This window comes from Crocodylus siamensis, chromosome 2, assembly GCF_052110815.1.
Source record: "Crocodylus siamensis isolate JL-2025a chromosome 2, ASM5211081v1, whole genome shotgun sequence".
NCBI classification, from domain to species: domain Eukaryota; kingdom Metazoa; phylum Chordata; order Crocodylia; family Crocodylidae; genus Crocodylus; species Crocodylus siamensis.
Window position 1 is genome coordinate 267,092,163 of NC_143396.1, and position 25,287 is coordinate 267,117,449.

Consider the following 25,287-nt stretch of genomic DNA (forward strand, 5'->3'; position numbering starts at 1 on the left):
TGAGATCGTTAAGATATTTAATGAATTATTTTCACTTGGGTAAAAAATGATAAAATGTCAATCTTAAATTTTACTATGCCATACATGTATTTTATAGCATACATGCACTTTCACACAAAAACAGGGGCCATGAAAGCTTGAAAGTTAAGTGATGCTAAGTCTGAACAAAAATAAAATACAGCATCTCAACATTTCCCCTAAGAAATGTATCTTGATTAGTATTCTTCCAAGGTCAGTTCCAGCCCATTGTAATCCTGACTTTGTTGCACATTACATAAACACACATCAGCAAGGGACAAATGAAATTACACACCCAAGGTGAGGGGGTGGGGAGAAGAGAGAGAGCTGAAAAATTAAACTGCTACAGATAGGCTCTTTCTTTGCAGAGGTGAATCTTCCCTTAACCAGAGCTGGAGGCTCACTGGTAACACTACTCTGTTTATGTTGTCTTGTTGAACTGGTACCTGCAGAAGCCAAACTGTACACTAGCATCAAGTTAGCAGTGGATAGAAATCCACAGCTCAGCCACATGCATGCTTCCACTGTCTACCTGCTCTTGGAAAACTTAAAAGGTCCAGAATCACTGTAATTACTGGACCTGCAACTGGAATTAATTCAACCCAGTAACTTTACCCATCATATAAACAAAGTCCTGTTCATAACATTTTCCAAAAATATATTTCATTATAAACTTTAGAATAAAAGGTCAATAAAATTAGAAAAAACAGGAGTTCTGACATTCATGACGAATCAGTTAATTACAGTTCTCATGTTAACAACTGCCTTTAGCTCAATTTTCAAGCATGTCTTGCACTATCTTACAATCTGGAATACTTAGAAGTTATTTGGCTAGAACTTCCATCCACTTAGTGCCAAATATTTTGTTGCCCAATCTCCACCAGGACTGTTTAAACACAGTCACTAGTAGGCATGAGATCCACCCCTTTCTCTCCCACTCCTAACTGTCTTAAAAAATCATTTCTCCAATTCATCTGTAATCAGCCTTTTCTTTTTCTTCCTCTTGGCTTGTTGTTTTGATACAGTGCTCAAAGCAGATTCCGAACTGCTCACTGGTGACCAAGGGAGAAGTAGCTTTCCAGATTGTGTTGGATATTTGGTCTTCATAAGGATTTTAAACAGTGGTTGAGACAGCAGATGTTTCAGATGTTTTTTCATTCCTTTCAGCATCTTCTGCTGCTTACTCTCTTCTTGTTCACTAGATCTTCCCCCTTCAGACAGAAACCAAGGATTTACAAAATACATCACAAAACCTTCCAACCCTAATTTTCTACAATTCTACAAGAGCTTTTATTGCAACAGTTAAGTAATATACTATATCTTTAGCTACCACAGTCATAAAATATCCTGATTATATCTCTACCCTTTTGAGCAACCCCGACTCACAGGGCACTTTCCAAAGATGCATGGTTCTGGATGGTCAAGCCTCCTTTCAATTCCGGGTGCCATCAATAACATAAAATTGAGGACATTCCTGATTGCTGAACTGTTTTCCACTGGCTTCTCAATAACAGAATAGAATAAGGGTGGCTTAGTGGGTAAGTGTAACAAGTGGGCATCCCAGGGCTGGTTGAGTAGTTGGTCCACACACTTGTCTTGGGGCTAACCACCCACCTACCTTGCCTGTCACACCTTCGATGATACTAATTAGAAGATGTTAACCAGGCAGGAGGCTGCCCATTTACCTGCCCTGATGCCAAGGGCCTATATACACGGCTCTGAACCTCCCCTTATACCGTGTCCCATGCCTTGCAGATGGCATCCATGGCCTAACACCTGGCCTATAACCCAGTGTCTTCACACTGGGACTTGTACTCCAGTGCCTCGTGTTGGGACTCACACTCCCGTGCCCTCACACTGGGCTCCCAGTCCTACCCTCTTCTTCAGGCTCCCTGCCTCGCTTGGGACCTCTCGGTCCCCTCATGCCCCCACACTGGGGCCTCAATCCCCTGCCCGACACTGGGTCTCAATCCCACCCCACTGGAGCCTCACACCTGGCTCCCTTTATGTGCTTCAGGCCTCACTGTACACCTGGATTGTCTCTAGCCCCTTCACCCGACCAGGACCCTCCCTCAGGCTCCATGCAGTAACCTGGGCCCTTGTTTTGTCTTCAGGGTGTGCTCCTGTAGCCTTTCCCTCCACGGGGTAACCCACAAGGCAGCGGGGGCTGAAGCTTTCTGGTGTCTCATACTTGCCCTTCACTGAGAAGGCCCAGGTGTGTAATTTCCTAGAGACTGCCGCCACCAGCAGCCCCACCACACCACGCAACCCCAGCAGGGGGTAGTTTTAGGTCATGGCCCACCAGGAGCCTCCAGCCATCCCCACAGTTCCTCCCCTGAACCTCCAAGATGTTACATGAGCAGCAGCCCCAGCTGGGTGCTGTTCTCCCCTTGGCTGCTAGCTCAGGGCCTGCTTTTATCCTAAACAGCTGGGCCCTGTTCTCAATCAGGGAGTTGTGCCTGATTGGGAGTTTAGCCACCTGCAGGCTGCTCTGCTGCTTCCCAACGCTCCTGTAAGTAACAGAGCATGACTTGTGCTTGGTTACAGTAAGGTACCTGCCTTGGACTTGGGAGCCCTGAGTTCAATTACCTCCTCAGTCACAGGCTTCCTATACAACCTTGGGCAAATCTCATAGCCTTCATGGGCTTTGCTTCCCATTCCACAAGTCCTTTCCCATCTCCCACGGGCGTTGTGATGACAAATACATAGAGAGCAGTGAGCTACATTAATATTATGGTCATAAAGGCCATATAAAACCTTTGATGGACAGACCCAAACCAATACGAGACCTGAACTAGAAAGAAATAACGGTAACACTTAGCTGAGCAGAACGTCCATTAAACTAAAGGGACATCAAAGCTACAGAGAATCAGGGTAGCTCAGTGGGTAAGTATGTTTTGATCATTTTAAAGAAGGTGACTGAGATTTTAAGTTTTCTGCAGCAAGCTGTGGAAGAAATAAAGAACCCTCTAACCTTAAAACATTTAGCTACCAAGGTACAGGATGATTATTACAAGTACTCTATGAGAGTCCTGCATTAGGTTTCAAAACAGCATGTCCGCTTTATTTTTTCAGCGTTTTTAGATTATGCCAAAACAGACGGCAAAGGGCTAATTATCTCTCTGGGTTGGGTAAAGAGCTGATTAGTGTTTGCTCACAAGATAGTCTGGAAATAATCAGTCATGTCTGTACATCTTCCAAGGATGTCTATACCTTTATAGACATTTTAAGTGAATCCAAACAAACTACAAAACTAAGGAAGCTAGATATACAGCAGCACACTTGCAGTTCAAGCACAAGGTACTCTGCCAACAGTCCTCTGAAATTGCTTCAGACTGACTTGGGGAGAAAAGCCCATCAAATCAATCCATACTGATGGAACACCACACAGCTTTTCAAAATTATATTCAAAAATAGGTACACATACCCTTACAGCTTTCAGATGATGGCATGAAGCAAAAACAAATTAAAGTAACAAGATCCCCAAATTCTCTCTTGTAGAGTGTGGAATACAGCATTTTAAATTGAAAACTTTAAAATGGTGAATGTTTAAGTAAACTATTGTTATTTTCCAAACAATTATATAAAGTTCTTCCCTGAAAGGAAAAAAAAATAGTACTGCATAGCATTAACAGGAAAATGCCCTTTTCTTTCTACAAAAAACCCTCAACTTTTCATCAAAAACCTGAAAATAAGACGAACTTTTCTGCAGAAAGCAGACATAATTGAAGAATAGTTCTTTCAGCAAAATCCCAGTATTCTGACAAAAGAATAGTTCTGAAAGCTGCATTTCAGCCATTTCTAGCAACAAAAGACATCTTTAGCTGTTTGAATCTAGGAGTTTGTCCATTTGTCCAGTTCAGTTAGCCCACAAGACATGTATGCACCTTGTTTTGTCTTTTCTACAACGGAAAGGAGGAATGGTTTTGTTTCCACACGAGGAAAGCAGCAAAGAGATTCTCCATGCTTCTGCTGTCACCAAAGAGGCAAAGCTCAGTTGAGAAATGCCAGGAAAATGTGTCAGTTTGAGTTGTGTCAGAAGCCCATGAAACCTTAGCTCAAGCCCCGCAGCTGACTTTTTTTTTTTTTTTTTTTGTCAGAAGCATTGCCTCTCTCTACCTTATCTCCTGCAATTGTGAACCACTGCACTAGCCCTGTTTGCCTTCTTTACAGAAGAGTTTTTTATTGCTCTGACAAGGTATAGAGCAATGTACGGTACTAACTAGCATCAAACTAACTAGCATCTTCCTTTTATGCCACACCAGCCTCTCAGAGGGCAAGAAGTGTCGTAGACATGGATGGACAGTTCCATGGTCCAGCCAAGCACGCTTACAATCATCTCTACTTGCCTATAAGGACATCATCATCCAGATCGATTTCGAGAGCCTCTGCAGCCTGCTGGAACCAGGAGTTATGCTGCCTTGCTCTACTGTTGTAATATTCCATCTTCTCGATCTGCCTTGCTAAATTCACACGCTCCTGCAACAAAACCATAGGCACAATTCAAACATTGGCCACATCAGTCAAGCAGATATGAATGCAGAATATATTTGCTGAAGCAGCTTTTAACTAGTTACTGAAGCATTCTACTAGCCTTGCAAGGCCAAATACAAGCAAGTAGAGAAATACATCAGACAGATGCAACTAAAGTGATTTCCTGTGACACAAACATGAAGCCTTAATTAAAAACAAAACCAAACAAAAATACGACCCCCCCAACTACAAGTATTAAAAATAAAAAGACCCACATGAACTCTAACTTCTAGCCCACTGGTTTTCAATCTTTTCTCATTTGCAGACGACTAAAAAATTTTAAATGGAGGTGTGGACCCTTTTGAATTGTAAGTGTGCGTATCCACATAGTTTTGACTGATCATAGTAATCTTTTGCAGACCCCTTTGACAATCTGTGGACCACAGGTTGAAAACTACTGGCCTAGATCACCAAAACAAGCTGTGGGGGGCATGTGTAAGTGGATGATTTAGAAAAGTTAGGAATAAATCAAGCCTGCAAGGGCCATTAATTTTCAAGCTAGGTATTACACAGTATAGCCACCATAGAAAACTCATTCAGCAGACAGAAAAATTAGAAAGGGTAGTAAACAACAGAACAAGACTCTTTCCCAGCTTGGTCAACTGTGATGACTATACAAAGCAGGAGGTATGCTAGGTGCCCTGATTGAGCTACTTTAATCGGACTGGATAGCGTGGTGTTACATTATTATGGCATCAGGTAGCACAGCTGACCGCTAGTAGCCAGGACACCTCACAAGTCAAAGGCAGGCAAAATTAAACTTGAAGTCATTAATATCCTGCAATCAATCATGTGTCCTCAAGCTCATTATGGAGGCTTTAAGTAGTTTTATCATCCCCATGTAACTCCTGGAATCCTCTACTTGTCTCCCCTCCCCTTTAACTGAAATCCTATCATCTCTTCCTCCAGGGCCTGGGATTAGGGATTCCTTAAAAAATTCATATACAATCTGAATTTGCATGAAGCCATCCAGTGCCAGACAAGGTATACAGCAAGGTGACAGGCACCAAGAGCCAGCAATGGTAGACCCAGATTGACAGACTCTGGGCATGGATACACGACACATTTGCACTGGTATGATCTGCTATTATACCAGGACAGAAGTTGAGTAGATAATGGTGTGTAGACTTATGGCAGTGTAAGTCACTCTACTCTGAAGTGCAAAAACCAAAAAACCTGGTGTAACTACACAATGGAGTATGTCTTCACAGCTCTATCTACCCACACTACCCTCAAGGTCAGACAATGTAATAGTAGCCAGTAGTCTGGCTGTTTGTCTGCTCCAGATCCCAATGTAATGTTCATTCCTGTAAAAAAAAGGAGCAAATTATACCAGTGTAAACATAGCTTGTTTCTGCATCCTTTATCTTTAAAACCCGTATTTAAAGCATAAGAACTAAAAGGTATATGCCTAAAACCTGAGATTATGGAAGATTCTCAAGCTTCATTAGTTAAGGGAGGGGCAGGGGGTGGAAGGGAAGGAAAGGGGAATGAATTCAAATCCCTTATGGTTGCAAAGAAAAGTGAAATAATTTACTAAACACAGTAAAACAGTGACATCTGCCTATGGGAACAACGAAGAAACTTTTCTCAAGTCAAAAGTGGCTTTGTCAGAGAGCATAAGAGGAGAACTGACATTTACTGGACGTTTATGGAAGAAAAGAGTCTGGAGAATATTTTTCTTTTCTTTGGTTAAAGAAGCTGCATCTTTTTATGTTACCGTATGAGGTTAGTGCTCTCATTTGCAGCTAACCTAGAACTTCCTCACATACTGCCTGCATCTCCCAAGACAGCAATACTACTGTTGTTATTGGGCTGGAGCATATGCCTCACCAAGCCAAGCTCACTGGGTGCAGGTACTAACCTGATGCATTAACCATACTAGTTGAAGACTTGCTTCCTCCCCGTTATTAGAGGTTGTACAATGATCAAATGCCATATTCCCAGCCAGTTCCCAGTACCACACAGTAAACACATATCACATTGATGTCAGCTACCAGACAAGGGTACTGGCATCTAATTTTGGTGAAGCTGCAGAAAGTGTGGTGGTTAAGCTCTGTGGAGTTTAATCTGTTTGGTAGTGTAGCAAGCTGCACCTCCACTAGCCTGGCCCAGGAGCCAGCCTTTCCCCTTTCCCACCTCAGACTAAACCGAATAACAAAAAATAAATAAAATCCCCACTTCTTCTCCTATCCAGGGCAAGGGCTTCACCATTGTGCTGCGCTGTTGCCTTTCTTCTCAGCATCCCTCTTCTCCAGTGCCATCTCTCTGGGAGCCTTTAACTTTCTCCAAGGCCAGCCAATCATCCCCATCAGCTGGCTCAGTGCTCCTAGGCAGGTAGGCTATTATCCTCTATATTCCAGGAGTAAGCAGCCCCTGGCATACACTGCAGAGCATGGCACACAAAAACATTTTGTTTGGCATGTGCATCTTTCATAGATTTCATAGACATTAGGGCTGGAAGGGACCTCAGGAGATCGAGTCCAGCCCCCTGCCCAAAGGACAGGAAGTCAGCTGGGGTCATAGGATCCGAGCAAGATAAGCATCCAATTTACTCTTGAAGGTGTTCAATGTAGGTGCTTGAATCACCTCCGCTGGCAGACTGTTCCAGACCTTGGGGGCTCGGACAGTAAAGAAATTCTTCCTTATGTCCAGCCTGAAACGGTCTTGCAGGAGTTTGTGACCATTCGACCTCGTCATCCCTTGGGGCGCTCTGGTGAACAAACGTTCCCCCAGATCCTGGTGGTCCGTGATAAACTTATAGGTGGCCATCAGATCACCCCTGAGCCTACGCTTTTCCAGGCTAAAAAGAGTCCCATGGCTCTCAGCCTGTCATCGTAAGATCTGTTTTCCTGACCTCTGATCATGCGCGTGGCTCTCCTCTGGACTCTCTCAAGCTTCTCCACATTCTTTTTGAATTGGAGCCCAAAACTGGATGCAGTACTCCAGCTGCAGCCTCACCAAGGCCGAGTACAAGGGGAGAATGACATCCCAGGATTTGCTCGAGAAGCATCTATGGATGCAAGCCAGCGTTTTGGTCGCTTTACTAGCCGCAGCATCGCATTGCAGGCTCATGTTTATCTTGTGGTCAATGATGACGCCCAAGTCTCTTTCTTCTGTAGCATTATCCAACGTAGCACTGCCGAGCCTAGAAGGATGCTGCAGGTTTTTCCTTCCAAAGTGGAGAACCTTGCATTTTTCAGTGTTAAACACCATCAGGTTCCCATCCGCCCATTTGCTGAGCTTGTCCAGGTCAGCCTGGATCACCTGCCTATCTTCTGGCGTGGATGCTTTGCCCCAAAGTTTGGTGTCATCGGCGAACTTGGCCAGTCCACTCCTGACTCCAATGTCCACATCGTTAATGAAGATGTTGAACAGGATGGGTCCCAGGACAGAGCCTTGAGGGACCCCACTGGTTGCAGGGCACCACGATGAGTGACTGCCATCAAGTACAACCCTCTGGGTCCGACCACGGAGCCAGTTTCCCAGCCAGCGGATCGTGGTGGAGCCAAAGGCCACAATTGGCCAGTTTGGCCAAGAGGTGATCGTGGGAAGTCAAGATATATGACATCAACCTCTTCTCCCTTGTCCAGGTGATAGGTCACCTGGTCATAGAAGGAAATGAGATTGGTCAAACAAGACCAACCCGCAACAAACCCGTGCTGGCTATCCCTTAGGATGTTAGCCTGGGCCAGTCCATCAAGGACGGCCTCCTTAATAAACTTTTCTAAGATCTTCCCCAGGATAGAAGTCAGGCTAATGGGCCTGTAGTTAGCCGGATCCACTCTCCTCCCTTTCTTGAAGATCGGCACCACATTGGCCTTCTTCCAGTCTTCGGGCACTACACCAGAGCGCCAGGAGTTTTCAAAGATCCGTGCCAGGGGCTGGGCTATGATGCTCGCCAGCTCCTTGAGTACCCTGGGGTGCAGATTGTCAGGGCCGGCTGACTTGAAGGTATCCAGCTTCTCAAGGTGTTCCTTCACGAGATCAGCATTTATGGAGGGTAGGGGATCCCCCTCACCCGGATCTCCCTGTCCCGTAGCAGGCATGGGCGTCCCATGGGACTTATGAAAGACTGACGCAAAGTACCTATTTAATAGGTTGGCTTTTTCCTGGGCGTCAGTTGTCAGTTGCCCCATCTGGTTTAGCAGGGGTCCAACATTGCCCTTGCTTTTCCTCCGGCTCCCCACATATCTGAAAAAGGACTTCTTGTTGTCCTTGATGCTTGAAGCTAGTTGGAGTTCAGTTGCAGCCTTGGCTTTCCTGGTTTGCCCCCTGCAGGACCGGACCAGTGCAGAATAATTCTCCTTGGAGGTGAATCCCATCCTCCATCCTTTGTAGGCTTTCCTTTTTAGCTGCAGGAGGTCTGCTAGGTCCCTGGAGAGCCAGGAGGGCTGCTGTGCCTTCTTGCTGCCTTTCCTCCATGTTGGAATAGATTTAGCTTGTGCATTGAGGATCACTTCCTTGAGAAGCAACCACTCTTCTTGAACTCCCATCTCCCTGGGGTCATGGTCCCTGAGGGCCTGACCGACTAGCCTCCTGAGCTTGTCAAAGTCGGCTTTTCTGAAGTCAAGAACTTCTGTGTTGCTGACTGACTTGCCAGCTTTACGGCGGATGGTGAAGGTGATCAGTTCGTGGTCGCTGTCACCCAATTTCCCATCGATCACTAGGTCGCCGATTAGGTCGTTCCCCGTAGCCAGTACCAGGTCGAGCAGTGCTTTGCCTCTTGTTGGCCCATAGACTTCTTGAGTCAGGTAGAGGTCATCCACCCACGAGAGAAAGCTTTGCGCCCGCTCAGATTTTGCTGAGTGATCTTCCCAGGAGATGTCCGGGTAACTGAAGTCACCCATGACAACCAAGGTCCTGGAGCAAGCGGCCTCAGTCAGTTACTGGGCGAACTCCTGGTCAAGCTCGGGACTTTGAGTGGGAGGTCTGTAGTAGACTCCAACCGTTGTGTCCCCTGTGCCGAATTCCCCACGTATTTTTACTCAGAGGGTCTCTAGCTGTCCATGCCGGTCGCCAACATCAGCTTGCAGGGACATGTAGCTTTCTTTCACATAGAGAGCTACACCCCCACCCCTTTTGTCAACACGATCCCTCCTGTACAGGGTATAGCCCTCTATACCCGTGGTCCAGTCATGGGTGGAGTCCCACCAGGTCTCCGTTATCCCAATGATGTCATAATTCTTTGCACTGAGCAGGAGGACAAGCTCCTCCTGCTTGTTACCCAGGCTCCTGGCATTAGTGTACAGGCATGGGCGTGGATGTACAGCCCTTAGGGGCTCTTGCCTTGCCCACAGATTGTGCCAGGGCTGGGGCAGGGGTGGGCTCCCTTAAGTGCCTTGGTCTGCTGGCTTTGCAAGGGTCGCTCAGCAGGCCAGCAGTGGCAGTAGTCCCCCCATCCCCCAGTGGAGCAGGTCAGCCAGCCTGGCTGAGAAGAGCCTCCTCCCCAGGGGAGAGAGGTGGAGGCCATCTCTTCTCAGCAGCTCGCTGCCTCTCTCGCCAAAGAGCGGGCTGTGGTCATGGAAGCCAAAGCCTTCCTGATGACACCAGCTCCGCAGTCTTTGGTTCACTGCGTGGATCCTCCTCTCCCTCCTCAGCCCACAGCCCGAGACTGGGAGGATCGACGAAAACATCACCCGAGCTCCCAGACCCCTAAGCTCCGCTCCCAACTCCTTGTAGCGCCTCATGACCTGGCTGGGGGTGCTCCGAGCCGTGTCATTGGTGCCCACGTGAATAAGGAGCATAGGGTAGTGGTCTGTGGGCCGGAGGAGCTGTGGGATCCTCTCCGCAATGTCTCGGATGTGGGCCCCCGGGAAGCAGCAGACTTCCCGGGCTAAGGGTTCGGGGCGGCAGATTGCCCCCTCAGTGCCCCGCAGGATGGAGTCTCCCACAACAAACACCTTTCGCTTTGACTTGGGGAAAGTGGGGCCAGTAGCTGCGGTTGAGCCTGGGCTGCCTGTGGGAGCTGGCAACTGAGCAGGCTCTGCTGGGGCTGCAAGAGGTGCAAACCTGTTGCTAAGCTCTGGCAAGGGAGGGGCCTTGGTGCGGCGGGCCTTGGGGCCCTTGACCACCTTGGTCCATGCCCCTGACTGGGCAGAGCCGGGAGGTCCCAGAGTCCTCCTTAGTCCTGGAGGGAGACGGTGCTCTCCCCTGCGGCTCCCGGGGGAGAAGGGCCTGGCAGTAGGAGTCTATCTCCTGCTCGCAGTCCCTGATGGCACGCAGTCTCTGGACTGTGGCCTGGAGCTCCTCCAGCTGGCGCGCCAGAGACCCCAGTAGGGAGCAGACCCCGCAAGGGGAGGTGGCCATGCTCCCGGGCCCCAGAGCCTGAAAAAGGGACAGGCAGCCCCCGCAGCGAAGAGCCAGGGGCTCCGTCTGGGTGGCCGTCTCTGAGGTGCCCGATGGGGGGGCCGCAGAGCCCGAGGGGACCCTCGGGGTGCGGCATGTGCCCATCCGTGTCATGCCTCTGGTAGGCTGGCTACGGCTGGGGCTGACTACTCTGGGGCGGGTCGCAGGCAGGGTCTTGTGCCCTCCCACGTCCTCTCCTGCGCGAACTCCACGCTAACTCAAGCGCCTGTTTACGCAGCCTGGTCGCGGGGCTCCCTGGGGGGCTGGGCCAAGTAGGGGCCTGGGCGGGGGCTTGACCCGGCCCAGCACCAGGCAGCGGCCTCCTCCCAGGGAGCGAGGAGTTAACCCCTTCCCACCACCAGCCCACTTACCTCCGGCTGTGCTGGGGGTCGGCAGGGGGCTCCGCGGCTGCTGAGGGGGTGTCTGGGGGGCTTCGGGGGTGCGGGGGCGCAGCAGGCTTCACCCACGCGTCTCTCACTGCTCCGGAGCCTAACCGAGCCTTTTGAAGGCTCCTCTTGAAGGAGGAGACAGGGTTGTACTGCCACAACAGAGATTGGGCCCCTCAAGGCTCCCCTGCCTCCCACCCTTGGCATGGCAATGTCTTACAAGTCAAAGCTGCAGGTGTTTTTGGCACTCTGCCAAAAACGTTGCTGACCCTTGCTCTATCTCCTTGCAGCTGGGCTGCCCACCCCGAGCCATGCATCTTGTTACAAGCTGTTTTGCCAAAGCAGGCCATTATTTATCATGTCCGCAAGATACTGAACAAGAGAAGTTTTGCTAACAGAAATACAAAAGCAGCATTCGCTTTGCTCTGATATGATTCCATCATGGCTGTGACATAACCTGCACAATGCCCCTTGTACTAGCCCCAGCTGTGGGGAGCCTGGATGCTGCGTGACCTCTAGCAAACTGACCCACAGTGCTCTAAAACAGCTAATGCCATGTTCTGTTCCCAACACACAGTGGAACTTTGTATGGGCTCTTCATTTACCTGTCCTTCAGATAGGCCTGTTTTATGAATGAAGAAATGATCCTTACTCTCATCTTTGTAGTGTATTTTAAAAAAAAAAAATCATGTAAAACTCTAGCTAACTGGAAAAAAGCTACTTCTACTATTATTATTATCGACAAGTTTCCTGCATGGTGAACGCCTCAGCCTAGCTAGTGAAGATATCAAAGTAGATGATTATATTTTATAAATTTCATTTTTAAATTTAGCCTAATTCACAACATAGGAAAGCAGGGCTGGAAAGGACATCACAACATCATTTAGTTCAGCCGTCTGCACAAGTCAAGATAAACCCTGACTAAACCATCCCAACAAGTGTCTGCCTAACCTGCTTTTGAAAATTTACAAGGATGGAGATTCCACAATTTCTCCAGGTCGTTGGTTCCACCCTTGTAGTCAGGAAGTTCCTTCTAAATTCCAACCTAAATTTCCTATGCTGCAGCCTGAGGTTATTTGCTCCTACTCTTACCCCTATGGCCACAGAGAAAAACCTATCACCCATTCAGGGATTTGAAGATTGTTACCAAATTCATTCTTGATCTTCCCTTCTCCAGACTAAACAACCCTGGTTCTTTCAGCCTTTCCTCATAAAAGTTATGCCTCCCATGCCCCTAATCATTTTTGTTGCTCTACACTGGACTCTTTCCAAAGTGTCCACATACTTCTTGAAGCGTGGGGCCAAAATTGGACACAGCATTCCAGATGTGACCTTACCAGTGCCTCATAGAGCAGAAGAATTACTTCCCTTGATTTGCAAGTGGCACTTCTGTTAATACAACCCAGTATGCTGCTGGCTTTTTTCTTACAACAAGAGCATTGTTTGCTCATATTCAGCTTATGGTCCACTGTAATCCTTAGGTCCTTCTCTGCAGTACTACAGCCTAGCCTGTCATTCCTCAGTCTGTATTTCTGAAATCTTAACATGTGAAGGGTATTGGATTAATTAAAATACAGAAGCAAACTTTTGCATTGCAAGATGTTATTTGCTTACTTTGACAGCAGTTATGTATTTTGTTTCAACAGGGAAAAATGCAAGATCATCATTCTTTTCCAACGTCTTATAGATCTTTCTAAAATTAATCATGTCGTCAGGGCCAATCAGCAGCAAGCTCAGGCCGCTGTTGGCAGCTCGGGCTGTTCTGCCGCTTCTGTGCACATAAATCTCAGAAGTCCGTGGAACCTGCAAAAATTGCAGTTAATTACTTCCATAAAAAAAAAAAAATCACAGTGGTTTGTATCTGAAAAGTACTGCAAAGGTAGGTACTGGATCTTCTGATAAACTGCTTTTATCACATCAAGCTCCGCTCATAACAAACAGGAGGGGACAAGGTGGGAATCTGGAGACACGTCCTATTCTGCCTGCATCGGCATGATCTCTAGGATGTCACGACCCCTTGCCACATCTCAGTTTCCCTAACTATAAGGAAGTAAAATGCCTCAGATGTGCTGTGAGGCAGTCACTTGAATCCTTTGGAAAAGGACTCTGACACTTGAGTTAGGAACAAAGACAGAAAAAATCAAGAGTTGTAGCCACAGTAACTTCTTATCTACAGTGTATTCCAAATAGCACATCCCCTCTTTTAGTGAAGGACACTTGATGCTTAATGTCTGTATTCTTACTTGGGATCGAGAATTTCAGCTTTCTATTGTATTCAGGCTTTGGACCTTCTTTCAAAAAAAAAAAAAAAAGAGAGAGAGAAAAACGACAGTAAAAGCATCAGAAGAATTATTTTTGACCTGGTAATGGAGGACATGCTGCACATTAGGAATATCAAGGCCACGAGCTGCAACATCTGTTGTCAAGAGGATACAGCTGAAAAAGAAAAGGCAGAATATGTTCTGTTCATTAACCTACCACTGCAATACAGAGCAGATGCCTGAGAACATGCAACATGAGTGACCCAGAATGATGCCAAAGTAGTTAAAACTGCTGGCTATATATGCCACCTATTGGGAAGTCTAGAAATTGACACCTAAATATGTGATCTAAGGCAGTGTTGCAAGTGTGCAGTATTAGGTAAAAAGAAATAATACAATTGTTACTGACTGGGGACCTAATCCCAATGAAGCCAATGGCACAATTTCCTTAACTGCAAACCCAGCAAAGTCCTGCCTACCTATTCTTTTACTCTCTCCCAACTTCACAGGAAAGAGAATGAAAATGCCTAACAGATCACCTGCACTGCCAGAAAGGTGACTTATGTCCCAGTGCTTTGTCTTGTCAGAGTCTGAATGTCTCCTGAATTTAAAATGATCTTATAATACAATCATAATGAGGTATCCTGAGTGATTATTGCAACTTTGTTGGTCATGAATACTGCAATGCAGTGTGTAATGATACTGCTTTATTGAATCCCTGCTGAAGAAATTGCAACTGGACAATTCTGAGCTATAAGAAAGAAAAAAATTACCATTTTTTTGTTTTGGTCACTAAGTTATTTCCATAAAAAATTACAGAGAGAAGAGCACTCCAGTAAGGTCATTTTTGGACATAAATAATCTATAACAATGACAGGGGCCTCTGCAAGGTTTGGTAGGGTTCTTTTCTAAACTGCAGCCAACTGGGGTAAAAACAAAACAAAACAAAAAATGAATAAAGAGGCCAAAACCTTACTTGCAAGCAGGAAAGATTTTAACACAAGCTCCCTTTTATGACACTCATTGCACAATCTATAGCAGTGGTTCTCAACCTTTTTAGACTTGAGGGACCCCTATATAAGACTCAGGGCACCCCATGGAAAAAGCCATCTCTTAGTTTTCACTCATTTTTACTACAGAAATATTATAGTAGAGCAGCTTTTTGGCAGCAAAGAACTCAGAAAGACCTCAGCTATCGATTTCTATTTGAAATCTCTGGGTTTATCTTAGGAATCGTGTTTGTAAACTTAACAATGTTAACACTGTGGCACTCCATGGCATTCTTGAAAAGATCTCAAGACACCTTGGTTGAAAACCACCGATTTATGGGTATAGAGTTCAATAGACATTTAGTTGGGCAAAGCTCAGTGGTATGCATTATACAGGACATTGGACTAACTCAGGGGTTGGCAACCTATGGCCCCAAGGCTAGATCCAGCTCATGAATAAACTGGATCCAGCCTGTAGCAGCTCAGGAAATTGTCAGTATCCTCCAGCACCAGAGGAGAGGTCCCCAAGGTCCTGGTTGCTGTGTTCAGTTTCTTTTCTCTGCTGCAGAAGAGGAAGCACCTCTAGGATCCTAGTATCTGCTGACTGCTGGGGGCTGCAGCTGGCAGCGGGGGCTGGGTCACAAGCAGTGGCCCACAGCGGCAAAAGGATGCCAACCACTGAACTAACCGGCTTCTAAATTTAATGAGCTTTCCTGTCAGTGATGTGGGCAAGGCTGCTCATCAGACCTTCTCTGCAGAAGGGGCGCTGAGATTGTATAATGAAAAGCATAGAGGAAAGTATTCAACTCCAGTGCTGGTGGAAAGTACTCAGGATACAGCCCTGAGGTAGAAGCCAGAGCAATGGCCATGTGAGCTTCCCCACAACTCCTGCACCTACACTGACTTGGTAAGACACCATGGGACACTCCATCTTTGGCTTTCCTCCCCACATGAACCAACCAGTGTGCCAGTCCCTGCAACCTGGAAGCCAACAGCTGTTTTCCACAGAATCACCTGAACCCTTCATCACCACCCTACCAACTGTATGCCTCTTGCTTAATGGTTTTTCCTTTTAATTTTCACCCAGTTTTGCTTATCATTAGGCACCAGATCAGTCAACTTACCTCTCTTGCTCAGCAAACCTTTCCAGATTTTTTAACCTCTGCTTCTGGTGCATGTTTGCATGCAATGGCAGAGGATTACAGTCTAGGATTGTGAGGAGAGCACTGAGACGTTTTATACAGTCAATGCTGTTTGCAAAAACCATGGTCCTTCCTGGGTACTGAAGTAGGAAGTAATAGAGATAATAGTCCTTCTCTTCTTTCTCACAGTGGATCCTGGTTTCTGTCAGTGTCTCTACAGTGGCCTCTTTCCTTGTTAGGTCGATTATTTTGGGCTTGCCCTTTATCCCTACTTTCTCTATTAGCATTTCCAGTTTGGTCTTTCTGTCTACTTTCTTAGCATTTTTCTTTTGCAAAACTCTTGTGGGAGCCTGATGGACCAAAGTTAGTGTAGCAGAAAACACAAAAGTCTGACGCTGAGGATTATAGTGTGAATCACTTAACACTTCTAGCAACTGAGACAGTTCCAAAAAATGTCCCCTTTCAACCATTCGATCTGCTTCATCGATCACAAGACACCTGTTATACAGAAGGCAGACAGTGTATAAGTAAAGTGGTTCCTTTAGATTAGTGATCAACTTTTTTGGCAGTGCCTGATCCCTCCACTGGCTGGAACCAGTAGGGCTCCACCAGCTGCACAGAGGGATGTGCTCTGGCCCTGATCTAGCCAAACAGTGGAAGGGGGCTTGGTCCGGCCCCAACCTAGCCTCATGGAAGAGAGAGACCATGACCCAGCCCCGATACAGTTCTGCAAGGGGAGGGGGCATGGCCAAGCCACAGGGGAGGAAGGGGGCATGGCCCAGAACAGGCCAGCCCTGCAGGAGGGTGGGTGGTCGCCCAGCCCCATGGAAGGAAGGGGGCATGGCTCAGCCATAACCTGGTTGGGTGGAGGGAAGGGGGCATGGCCCAGCCCCATGGAGAGTGGCAAGGGGCGCCCCAACCACAACCCCAACCGAGCCACATGGAGGGAAGGGGGCGTGACCTGGCTCCAATCCGGCCATACTGGGGAAGGGTTTTGGCCCAGGTCTGAGTCACCCTGCAGGGCATGGAATTTTGGCAGCAGGGAGGGGTGGCAGTATTAACGGTCCCTACTCCCCCACCACCAAATTTCCCAACTCATGGGTAACCCTGCAGGCTAGATTCCAAAGCTGTGCAGGCCATGTTTGGCCTGCAGGCAAGAGGCTAAGCATCCCTGCTTTGGATGAATGGAAATCTGATGTATTTTTAAATAACCTTGTGTTAAAAAACACAAAAAGGAGGTTCCACAAGGAAAACACAAAGGGTGCCTAGTAACTCCCTTTGATTCAAAAGCAACCATTCATTTTTTTGTTAACATGTTTTGCTGCAACCCTCCCATTCTCAAAAGGTAATAAATATGAAGTCTGGTAGTGAACATTACTTAATCAGTAAACAAGAACCTGATGCAAAGGAGTCTTTCCCGATCACAATGATTTTGAGTAGTTAGATTAAAAGCCATTCTTACCTGAGCTGCCGGAGATTTGAGAGATGCGGGTGTTTCTCTTTAATTAGTTCCCAAAGACGGCCTGGGGTTGCAATTACAATTTCTGGCTTCCGATTCAAGACTCTCTGCTGTTTCTGAGGAGCCATGCCACCAACCAGAATTGCAGTTTTAATGCCTAAAACACAAAGGATGTCAAACAAAGACAACAATGGGTCACTGGAGTTACTTCCAAGTGAAGTAACATTCTTTAGAAATAAAATAGACAATTCATACTATTCTGCAATGCTGCTGAAAAGTAATTTCAGAAGTACTGATCTAGACTAAATTTCTTTGGCTGGACCCCGTGTCTCTTCTTCTCAGTACAGTATTGAGCATGCAGCAATATAGTCAGCATTAGAGTGAAATGATGGTGATAGAAGATGCCAAAAAACAAAGTAATCCTTTTACTGAATTTGCTTTGAAACACCAGGAAGGAATATTTATGTCTTCGATAGTTAATGCAGGTGTTCTTCAGCTTCTCAATTTCCCAGAAGGAAGGCAGTCCACCATAGTCCCTCAAGGACCATAGGCTCATGCCTGTTCATTCAGAACTGGGTGAATAGCTGTGCTCCTATGTCTAATACATCTAACCGATAAAATGTCCTATGTCTAATAGGTAAAATGACCCTTTGCCCCATCTGCAGGTACAGAGTGAACATGCTCGAGGAAGGCTCACCCTACTACTGGATCCTGAATTGCCCATATTACAAAGCAGTGACCGTGGCAACAAGTGAATCCAACTACACTAAATGGACATGTCAAGATTTGTTCAAAGACCAGCCATGGTTCACTTGACCCCCCCTTATTCAAACAATGCCCTGCCACCTGACTCCCCACTCCTCACAGTGAGCCTCTATCTAACCTTGTGCATAGTCCCACTGTCTGCCTCCCTCATGGTCCTCTTGCTGGGCATATTCCAGATACCTGAAGTAGTGCTGCATGTGCTTGCTCCAGAGTGCCACATCGTTTCTGAACTACTCAGCATCAGTCCACAAAATAGCTCATCTGCAGTAGTACACTGAGGCAGCTCTGCTGCTTCCTGTTTGGGAGGTCATGTGGAGCAACCCATGTCATAGTAAAATGCTAGTGCCATGGGTATGTTTAGGGAGAAGGAGGGAGGGTATCTGATTCCTGGTCCCCCCTCCAGCATCACCTCCATGGCCAGTTATTTGAAAACACTGCATTAAAGAGGAAAGGCCACACTGCAAGTTTCCTTCCCGTGATAGGTGCTGTCTGTTTCCGTACAGCTGCTGTCAAGACTCCTTAGACAAGGGGAAGAATTCAGTATCTGTCCTGAACACACAGTTGCCAACTCCTACCTATGTGGTGAATTCCGTAAAGCAACTGCTGTGCTGGTTTTAACAGACTGGTATGTCAATAAGTCAGCACATTGTTTCAGGGCTAGAGATTAAATTAGCCTACAGATATATGAGAGGGGGCAAAAGAAGACACTTTAAAAACAATTTATGTTGAATATTTCTGATGAGTAGAGGCATTACACTAATAAATACAGATATAATCATTAATTTGGTTGGGGAAGAGGGTGGAGAATACAGGGAAAATGAGGAGGAGCGATTATTTCTATTATCTTGTTCCTGCATTTCAAAAACATCATACCTATGCTCATTCCCCATTTTAGCATCCAGTAGGAAAGGTGATGTGAGGTTTAGAATAGATTAAGTGCATCACCTTGAAACAGGGGTTAGTGAATGTAATGCTGTGGCCTGTCATGTAGGTCAGGGTAGATGACCCACCAGTACTTTCTGTCCTTAAGAACCATGGTGTCATTTGGATAAGGATACAGCTACTCTTATCAACAGAAGACAGCACTTTGCAGGTCAGTTATTCTGGTACTGGTTTTGTGTTTCTAAACTAGGAGCTGATCAACACTCATTTGTAGAGTAGTTAAAAGAACGCGGGTTTTTTTTGTGATTTCTTAGTTGGTCCAATAAAAGGTATCATTTCTGAACCAAGAGTTCTACAGTTTTGCATTTATTGAACCATGAATGCACTTAAAAACAACAAATGCTGCACTGTGAGGGGAAACCCCACCCAAGGATTTCAGCCACTTTTCACCCATTCAGGGTAACAAGAGTAACATCTCCATTTTAAAAAGGAAAGCAGGCAGAATGAATAGAAGGGCCAGGAACAAGGCCTTGCTCCTCTGCTTTTTCCTCTCATGCCTTACCTGTAAATTTGGCTGCTGCATCAATATGGTGTTTTACTTGTACTGCTAATTCTCTTGTAGGAGCCAGAACAAGTCCTAAGAGAGGCCTGTTTTTATCTGAGTCGACAGCATGTTTGCCGTTATCAAAATCAAAGTCTATATCTTCTAGCACCTTCATGCAGCCTGTTGTGATAGATTCATTAGTATCGCTATCCTCTTCACCCTGCTCAGGACTTGGGTCTTTCATTTTATTATCATTTTCCCAATTTGTTTCTTGGCCATCTTCACATACCAGGTCTGCACTGGCACTTCTGCTTGGCAAGCTTTTTGAGTTTTGCCACTCTAGCACAGCATGGATCATTGGAATTGCAAATGCCAGCGTCTTCCCACTTCCTAAAAATACAGAACAAGTGTTACAATTGTTCGCAATGAAGCAGAATTCCATCACAAGCTGTTTCATAAGCAAATCACAGTTAATGCATACTGTTTATTTCAATATTTTAAATGCATATTATTGATTCTCAGACCATTTTAATTCTGCTACTATGAGATGCACTTGGTGACCTCAAGCAGACAATTTTTCTTTGGAATGAGTATTTTTACAAAACCTCAACAGGGCAGGCAGAATGTGAATCTGATGGAAAAGTAGTTTAAAAAGCCACAATAGCAGCCAAGGTCTTTTTAAGAAACCGTATACCCTTAAGGAGAACAGCATGCCCTAATTGACAACTCTGATCAATGTTCTCCAAATAAGGGAATAGCAAATGAGGCCAAGGACAAACTAGAAGATACTAGGATTCACTTCTATTTTTTTCTTTTTAGGAGTGTGCTTATGATCGTATGAGAAATGTACAATTTCTTGATATATCAACACCTTGTTTTCAAAAGATGCGCTGATCTTTTTACATTAAAAAACCAAACACTTGTCTTAGAACAGAGCAGCCCCTTAAACAGAGGATAAGAAAAATATTCCTCTACATGTAATTTCAGGGGACCACTGTAGATTTATTTGTGATGTGGAGCATTCAACTCGTAGTCCTATCTGAGATGCAGTGGTCATTTGGGGGGGTACTTGGACCAGTAATCACTAAATCTCTTTAGTGGACAAAAAATATCCCTCACAACAGTAGTGTCATTAGAGTCAATATGTATCATCTAGGCAATTCTGGCTTCCTTTTCTTGCTCTGAACAGTTGGTCTCTCTCTGCAATTCACCTTTTCTGCCACACTGCTCCCATCTGAGCCATTTCCCATAGCAGCAAAGAGAAATTTACAAGCATGCTGGTGGCCCTATACAAGCAGCTAGGGGTCTTGTAAATCTCACTTTACCACCAAGAACCAATCCAGTCATATCTTTTCATAAAGCAACATCACTGGTTGCTGCCTTTGCTGAGCTGTAACAGTACTGAGTAATTTACTGCAAGCAGCACTATTCTGTGCTGCCTCCAGGAAACTGGACGAAAATGGAACTATGGAAAAAAGTGATTTTGTAACCACAAGCAACACCGGAAGGTTTTATTGGCAATACATTGCCCGCAAGCCATGAGGCAGGAACCACAGTCCTAGAAGTAATGGAGCCTTGGCAGGTTTGTATACTAAAAGGTCACTGGTAGTACACAATAGTTTGGTCTCACCCTAATTCCTGAGGTAAAATTTGCCCATCTCACACACACAGGTTGTTTGGCATAATTCAGATTCATAATGATCCATGCCTTTGAGAGAAATCCAGTACAAAACTGCTGTTATGCTGAGGCTATGCTGGCCAAGGCTCTCTGCTGTTGTCCCCCACCTGTCTCAAACCATCTGCTGTCTCTTGTCTTATGCTCAGATTCCCAGCTTTCTGGAGCAGGGACCATCTTTTTTTGTTCTGGGGTCAAAAAACACCTGCCACAATGAGGTCCTTCTCCGCAGTGAGGGCTCCTAGGTGCTACAGTGACACCAATAATTAAAGAACAGAAATGCTGCTGGGCTTGGCAGCACTGGGAAATGAAGGCTGCAGTGCTGCCCACACCTGCATTGTGATCACTCATTCAGATCAGTGCTGTTCCATTTTACAACTACTAGGATGACCTCCAAATGGTAGTAGTAAACAAAACACCAGATAGAGTCACATGTGCCCTTTAGAACAAATGGGGTTAGGTCGGGGTGGCCAATTCATGGCAGGCATACCACAAGTGACGTGGGCAGCCTATGTACGTAGACTTCCTAGACTGGGGAGAGACTAAGGAACACAGGGGCAGATAGGACAAGGAGCAGAAAATAGGACAAAAAATTGGGCACGGGGAAGCAACTAGAGTGGTACCTCAGGGAGGATGTAGGGCTTAACTTGTGGCATACCAGTGAAAGAGATTGGCCCTCACTCCCTTTAGTGGATCTGCAAAGCCAGCAAAGGAGCCTTAGGCTCTGACAGATCTCTGATCTTGAGGTAATGGGAGCTCTGACCTAGTTTAAAAAAGTGTATCAAATATAATTTGATTCCCCAGACAAAATTATATGGAGGATTTAAAGCTTTGTACATGCGAGTGTCCTAGTATGCAAAACAAATGCAGTATATTTCATCTGTAAAGTAAATGGCTGCAATGCAGAAGACTTCCCTTCCTAGTTCACTGGATGAACTGAAGCTTACAGGTTCTTATCCTGTTACTGCAATTATGACAATACACTGCATTTTTGAGAAAGAGAGAGAGAGAGAAGGGGACAGTCAATGTACTTAATGTTCTAGCAGTGCGCATTTGTACCTGTTTCTGCAGCACCCAGAATATCCATATGATCTCGAATTGCAGAAGGCAGAGCTAATGCCTGAATAGGAGTTGGAGCACTAAATCCCAGAGAACTCAAGGCCTGCAGAACTGGTTTTGGAACAAAGAGGTCTTTCCATGCAGACACATCAGCTATTTGATCAGATGACCCAGATAAAACCTGAGTGGTCCAATTTGTAACCTTCTTAGAAGACTTTGCTGGGGGAGGAGCTTGCTGGGGTGCAGATGCTTTCTTTTTTTTCTTCTTCTTCAAAGTTTTTTCTGTGCTTGAAGCAGTTTCAGCTTTGTTTTCATTTTCTTCAGAATCAGTCAATGTGACAGTATCTTTAGGTTCATCTTCATGATCAGTGAGTGTGTCATCTCTCTCCTCAGAATGATCATTTCTACTTGTTCTAGTTCCCAAACCTTTGCCTTTCCTTCGCTTTTTTTTTTGGTTGGTAGAATCCTCTTCTTCGGAGACACTATCAGATTTTCTCTTCTTGCCTTTTTCTTTTCCAGATTTAGAGGAATTTATTAATTTATAATCTGTAAGCTCCTCAAAGCACACCAGATCTCCAAGCTGCTCATCAGCAAATAGATTTGGGTCGATTTCAACAGGTTTCCATTTTCCTACTACTTTGATACCCCTTCGTTTTGATTTAAAGGAAGCTCTAAACTTATTTCCTTTTTTTGCCTTCATCATGATCTAAAACAATTGAAAAAGAAATGGTAAAAAACAGCAGAACAAGGTATCTAGATTCATATAACACACGGCATAAACACTGCAGATGGTGCATAATTCCATCTATGTGTAAAGCTAATGGGACACTTGTCTTAACTAGAGTTTTCTCTGAAGTTTAGTCTTTGGGCTTGGTCCTGCTCCCACTGACTAGGCCCTCTTTGTTTTGAATCTGCACATTTAAGAACACTTGCAACTCCAAATGCATGCATGCAATTTGACAAACAATCTTTAATTGCTCATTTATCAGCCTCTTGCTGAAAATGGCACTGGAAACCTCTGCAGTACAGAAACCCTGATGACAAACCATCACATAGCTCTTGTGCATTTTGTTAACTATAACCCTTTAGCACTTTGTGCTGAAAGCTCTTTTGGCGGGAGCATGGGATGGAAACCTTGGATTTACAGCTTTATACTGGGCTCTTGTGTGGATGTTTTACAAACATCCTGTTTTACCAGAACACTGGTCTTAATGCATAATGATGTAAACTCTTAATGTTTTCTGCCCTCTTTAGAGTAAAATGGTATAAAGCATGACATTCTGTCTATTGTGCATCACATCCTATAACTCTCTTTCCACCACTGAAGAAAGCAACACATGGAACAGAATCTCTAAGGATGGATGATAAGGGGCAGCTCAGGAGGAAGCTAGTGAGAAGGCATGCAAATAACTTGTGAGACAATCTACAGTACATGCCTCTTGTGAGGCTCCCTGCTTCCAACAAAAGAAAAGAAAAATAAAGCAGCCTCAGGTTTGGCTAGCAGACCTAAAATTTTGAAAAGCTATTGGAGGACTCCTTTCCCTTCCCAATCCTCATAAGCCACTTTGCTTATTCACTCCGACTGTGAACGGAATCCAGAATTTTGCCCTAAACACTCTACTTGTTTTTACTTTTTTCACACATGCACGAAACAGGCACTACACAAGCAGTTTCTCACTGTAAATTCATAGCCACACTTAAGTTGCACTCCTGGCTTTCAAAGTTTACCCCTATATAGCTTGTCGTGGGAGGCAATCCTAAAAATGTGACTAATACTACTGCACCATTCAATGTACAATTAGAAGTGTACTAGTTCAGCCAATGCCAAAATTTTGCTTGCCAAAATTAGCTCCACACACTCTCCAACGGCCATTCCAATCCCCTTACTCTGCTTCATCTCCTGCTCTGCTGTCTTCCTCCTGCCCTCTGCCGTGGTGTTCTCTGTCCCCTCTCTGATCTGTCATGGCCAACACAGAGGCTGCTTGTGCCACCTGTAACACTGGAGCTCCAGGATGGCTAATGCAAAACACAATGGCCAGATCAACTCACAAAATGGCATATGTAACATGGTGAAAGAGTAGCCAGGAGACATGCACAAATAAAAACAGGGCTGTACACACGTCCATGAAAAGCACTGATTTGCTGCATCAATCTGCAGCAATTAAGCATTAAACACGAAGGAAGGCACCAAGAAAGAAATTACTACTCAAAATGGTAACTGGGTATGTGCTCTTCACAGCTCATCTCTCACTGATAGCAATGAGATGGGCGAGTCTTTAGCCAAGTTGAAAATTACTGTTAGCACTGGTATCCAGGTTGAAGGTATATTGGTCTACAGGAAAAAGCAATTAGGATTCATAGTACAGATATCTTTTATGAGAACAAAAAAAATCTGAGCTTCCACAGATGGGACCTAAGTAACCAGGCAGGGCTGACTCTAAACCAGCAGCTTTTTAAGCTCCAGCTTCCCCTCCTTACACTCATCCCCTTGGTAACTGTCAGCTCTCAGTTCTGCAGTGTTGCCAACTCTCATGATTGTTGGTGTTGTTCTTAAGATCTATGCTTTGGGAATGTGAAAAACTCATCTCGTTCACACACTGTACAAATCATACACAAATATAGCTAAAAGAAAGCTAAATTTTCCACATTCCCAAAGTGTAGACTTTAAGAACAACACCAAAAATCGTAAGAGTTGTCAATACTGGTTTTGACTTGCTTTTTGGAGTATAGAAAGCCAACAGAGCCAATCTTCTGCCGCAAAAAACCCAAACCAAAACAACCCCCTCCCTCCAATATGGTCAGAGCAGGTCACAATGTAGTGAACACTCCGCTTCCTGCGGACGGCCTCTGGGCTTGTTCTGCGGACCACGTTTGCAAACCTCAGAGGTGCCCGCGAGGGCACCTCGACAGGCCGCCGCAGGCCAGAGGCACCGCTCTCACCGCGCCAGGCTGCTCGGGGCCGCTGGCGCGAAGCGGCTGCAACCGGGCCCGGCACCCCCAGCTCGGCCCCGTCTCGGGGTAGCTCTGCCTGCGCTCGCAGCCGCCCGCCCGCCCGCCCCGCTCCTCTACCCCATGAGCGGGACCCTGCGCCTTCCCCGGGACAGCCACCGGGCCGGGCCGAGCCGGGCCTCCCCTCTTCCTGAGCCCCGCGCTCACCGCTGCCTCCGCCGGCGCCTACCACGTGGTCGCAGGGCTGGGGGCGGCCATCACAGTCGTGACATCACAT

At 45.8% G+C, this 25,287-nt stretch overlaps 1 protein-coding gene across 4 annotated transcripts; it reads right to left on the reverse strand.

The window, feature by feature from the left end:
• Positions 1 to 25,287, reverse strand: DDX24 (DEAD-box helicase 24). 4 transcript variants are annotated; one of them, XM_090033926.1, is made up of 10 exons: positions 25,218 to 25,270; positions 23,949 to 24,077; positions 22,062 to 22,767; positions 19,346 to 19,717; positions 17,140 to 17,293; positions 15,660 to 16,175; positions 13,646 to 13,721; positions 12,900 to 13,088; positions 4,368 to 4,497; positions 1 to 1,229 (listed from the first exon to the last, which is right to left on the reverse strand). In XM_090033926.1, exons 3-10 carry the CDS (start codon positions 22,762 to 22,764, stop codon positions 976 to 978), a joined length of 2,394 nt encoding a protein of 797 aa, XP_089890052.1. In that variant the 5' UTR covers positions 22,765 to 22,767; positions 23,949 to 24,077; positions 25,218 to 25,270; the 3' UTR covers positions 1 to 975. The 4 variants fall into 4 exon arrangements, with proteins under 4 accessions (XP_089890052.1, XP_089890053.1, XP_089890050.1 ...); XM_090033927.1 differs by lacking the exon at positions 25,218 to 25,270 and adding an exon at positions 25,131 to 25,210; XM_090033924.1 differs by lacking the exon at positions 23,949 to 24,077 and having other exon boundaries at positions 25,218 to 25,287.

Bases quoted from the DNA above. Each gene is read 5' to 3' on its own strand.
- DDX24 (XM_090033924.1), bottom strand. From the start codon at position 22,764: ATGATGAAGGCAAAAAAAGGAAATAAGTTTAGAGCTTCCTTTAAATCA. The intron at 16,176-17,139 runs GTAAGAATGGCT...TCTGTATAACAG, and splicing joins TCAAATCTCCGGCAGCTCAG to GTGTCTTGTGATCGATGAAG. The intron at 13,722-15,659 runs GTAAGTTGACTG...TTTCTTTTTCAG, and splicing joins AGGTTTGCTGAGCAAGAGAG to CTGTATCCTCTTGACAACAG.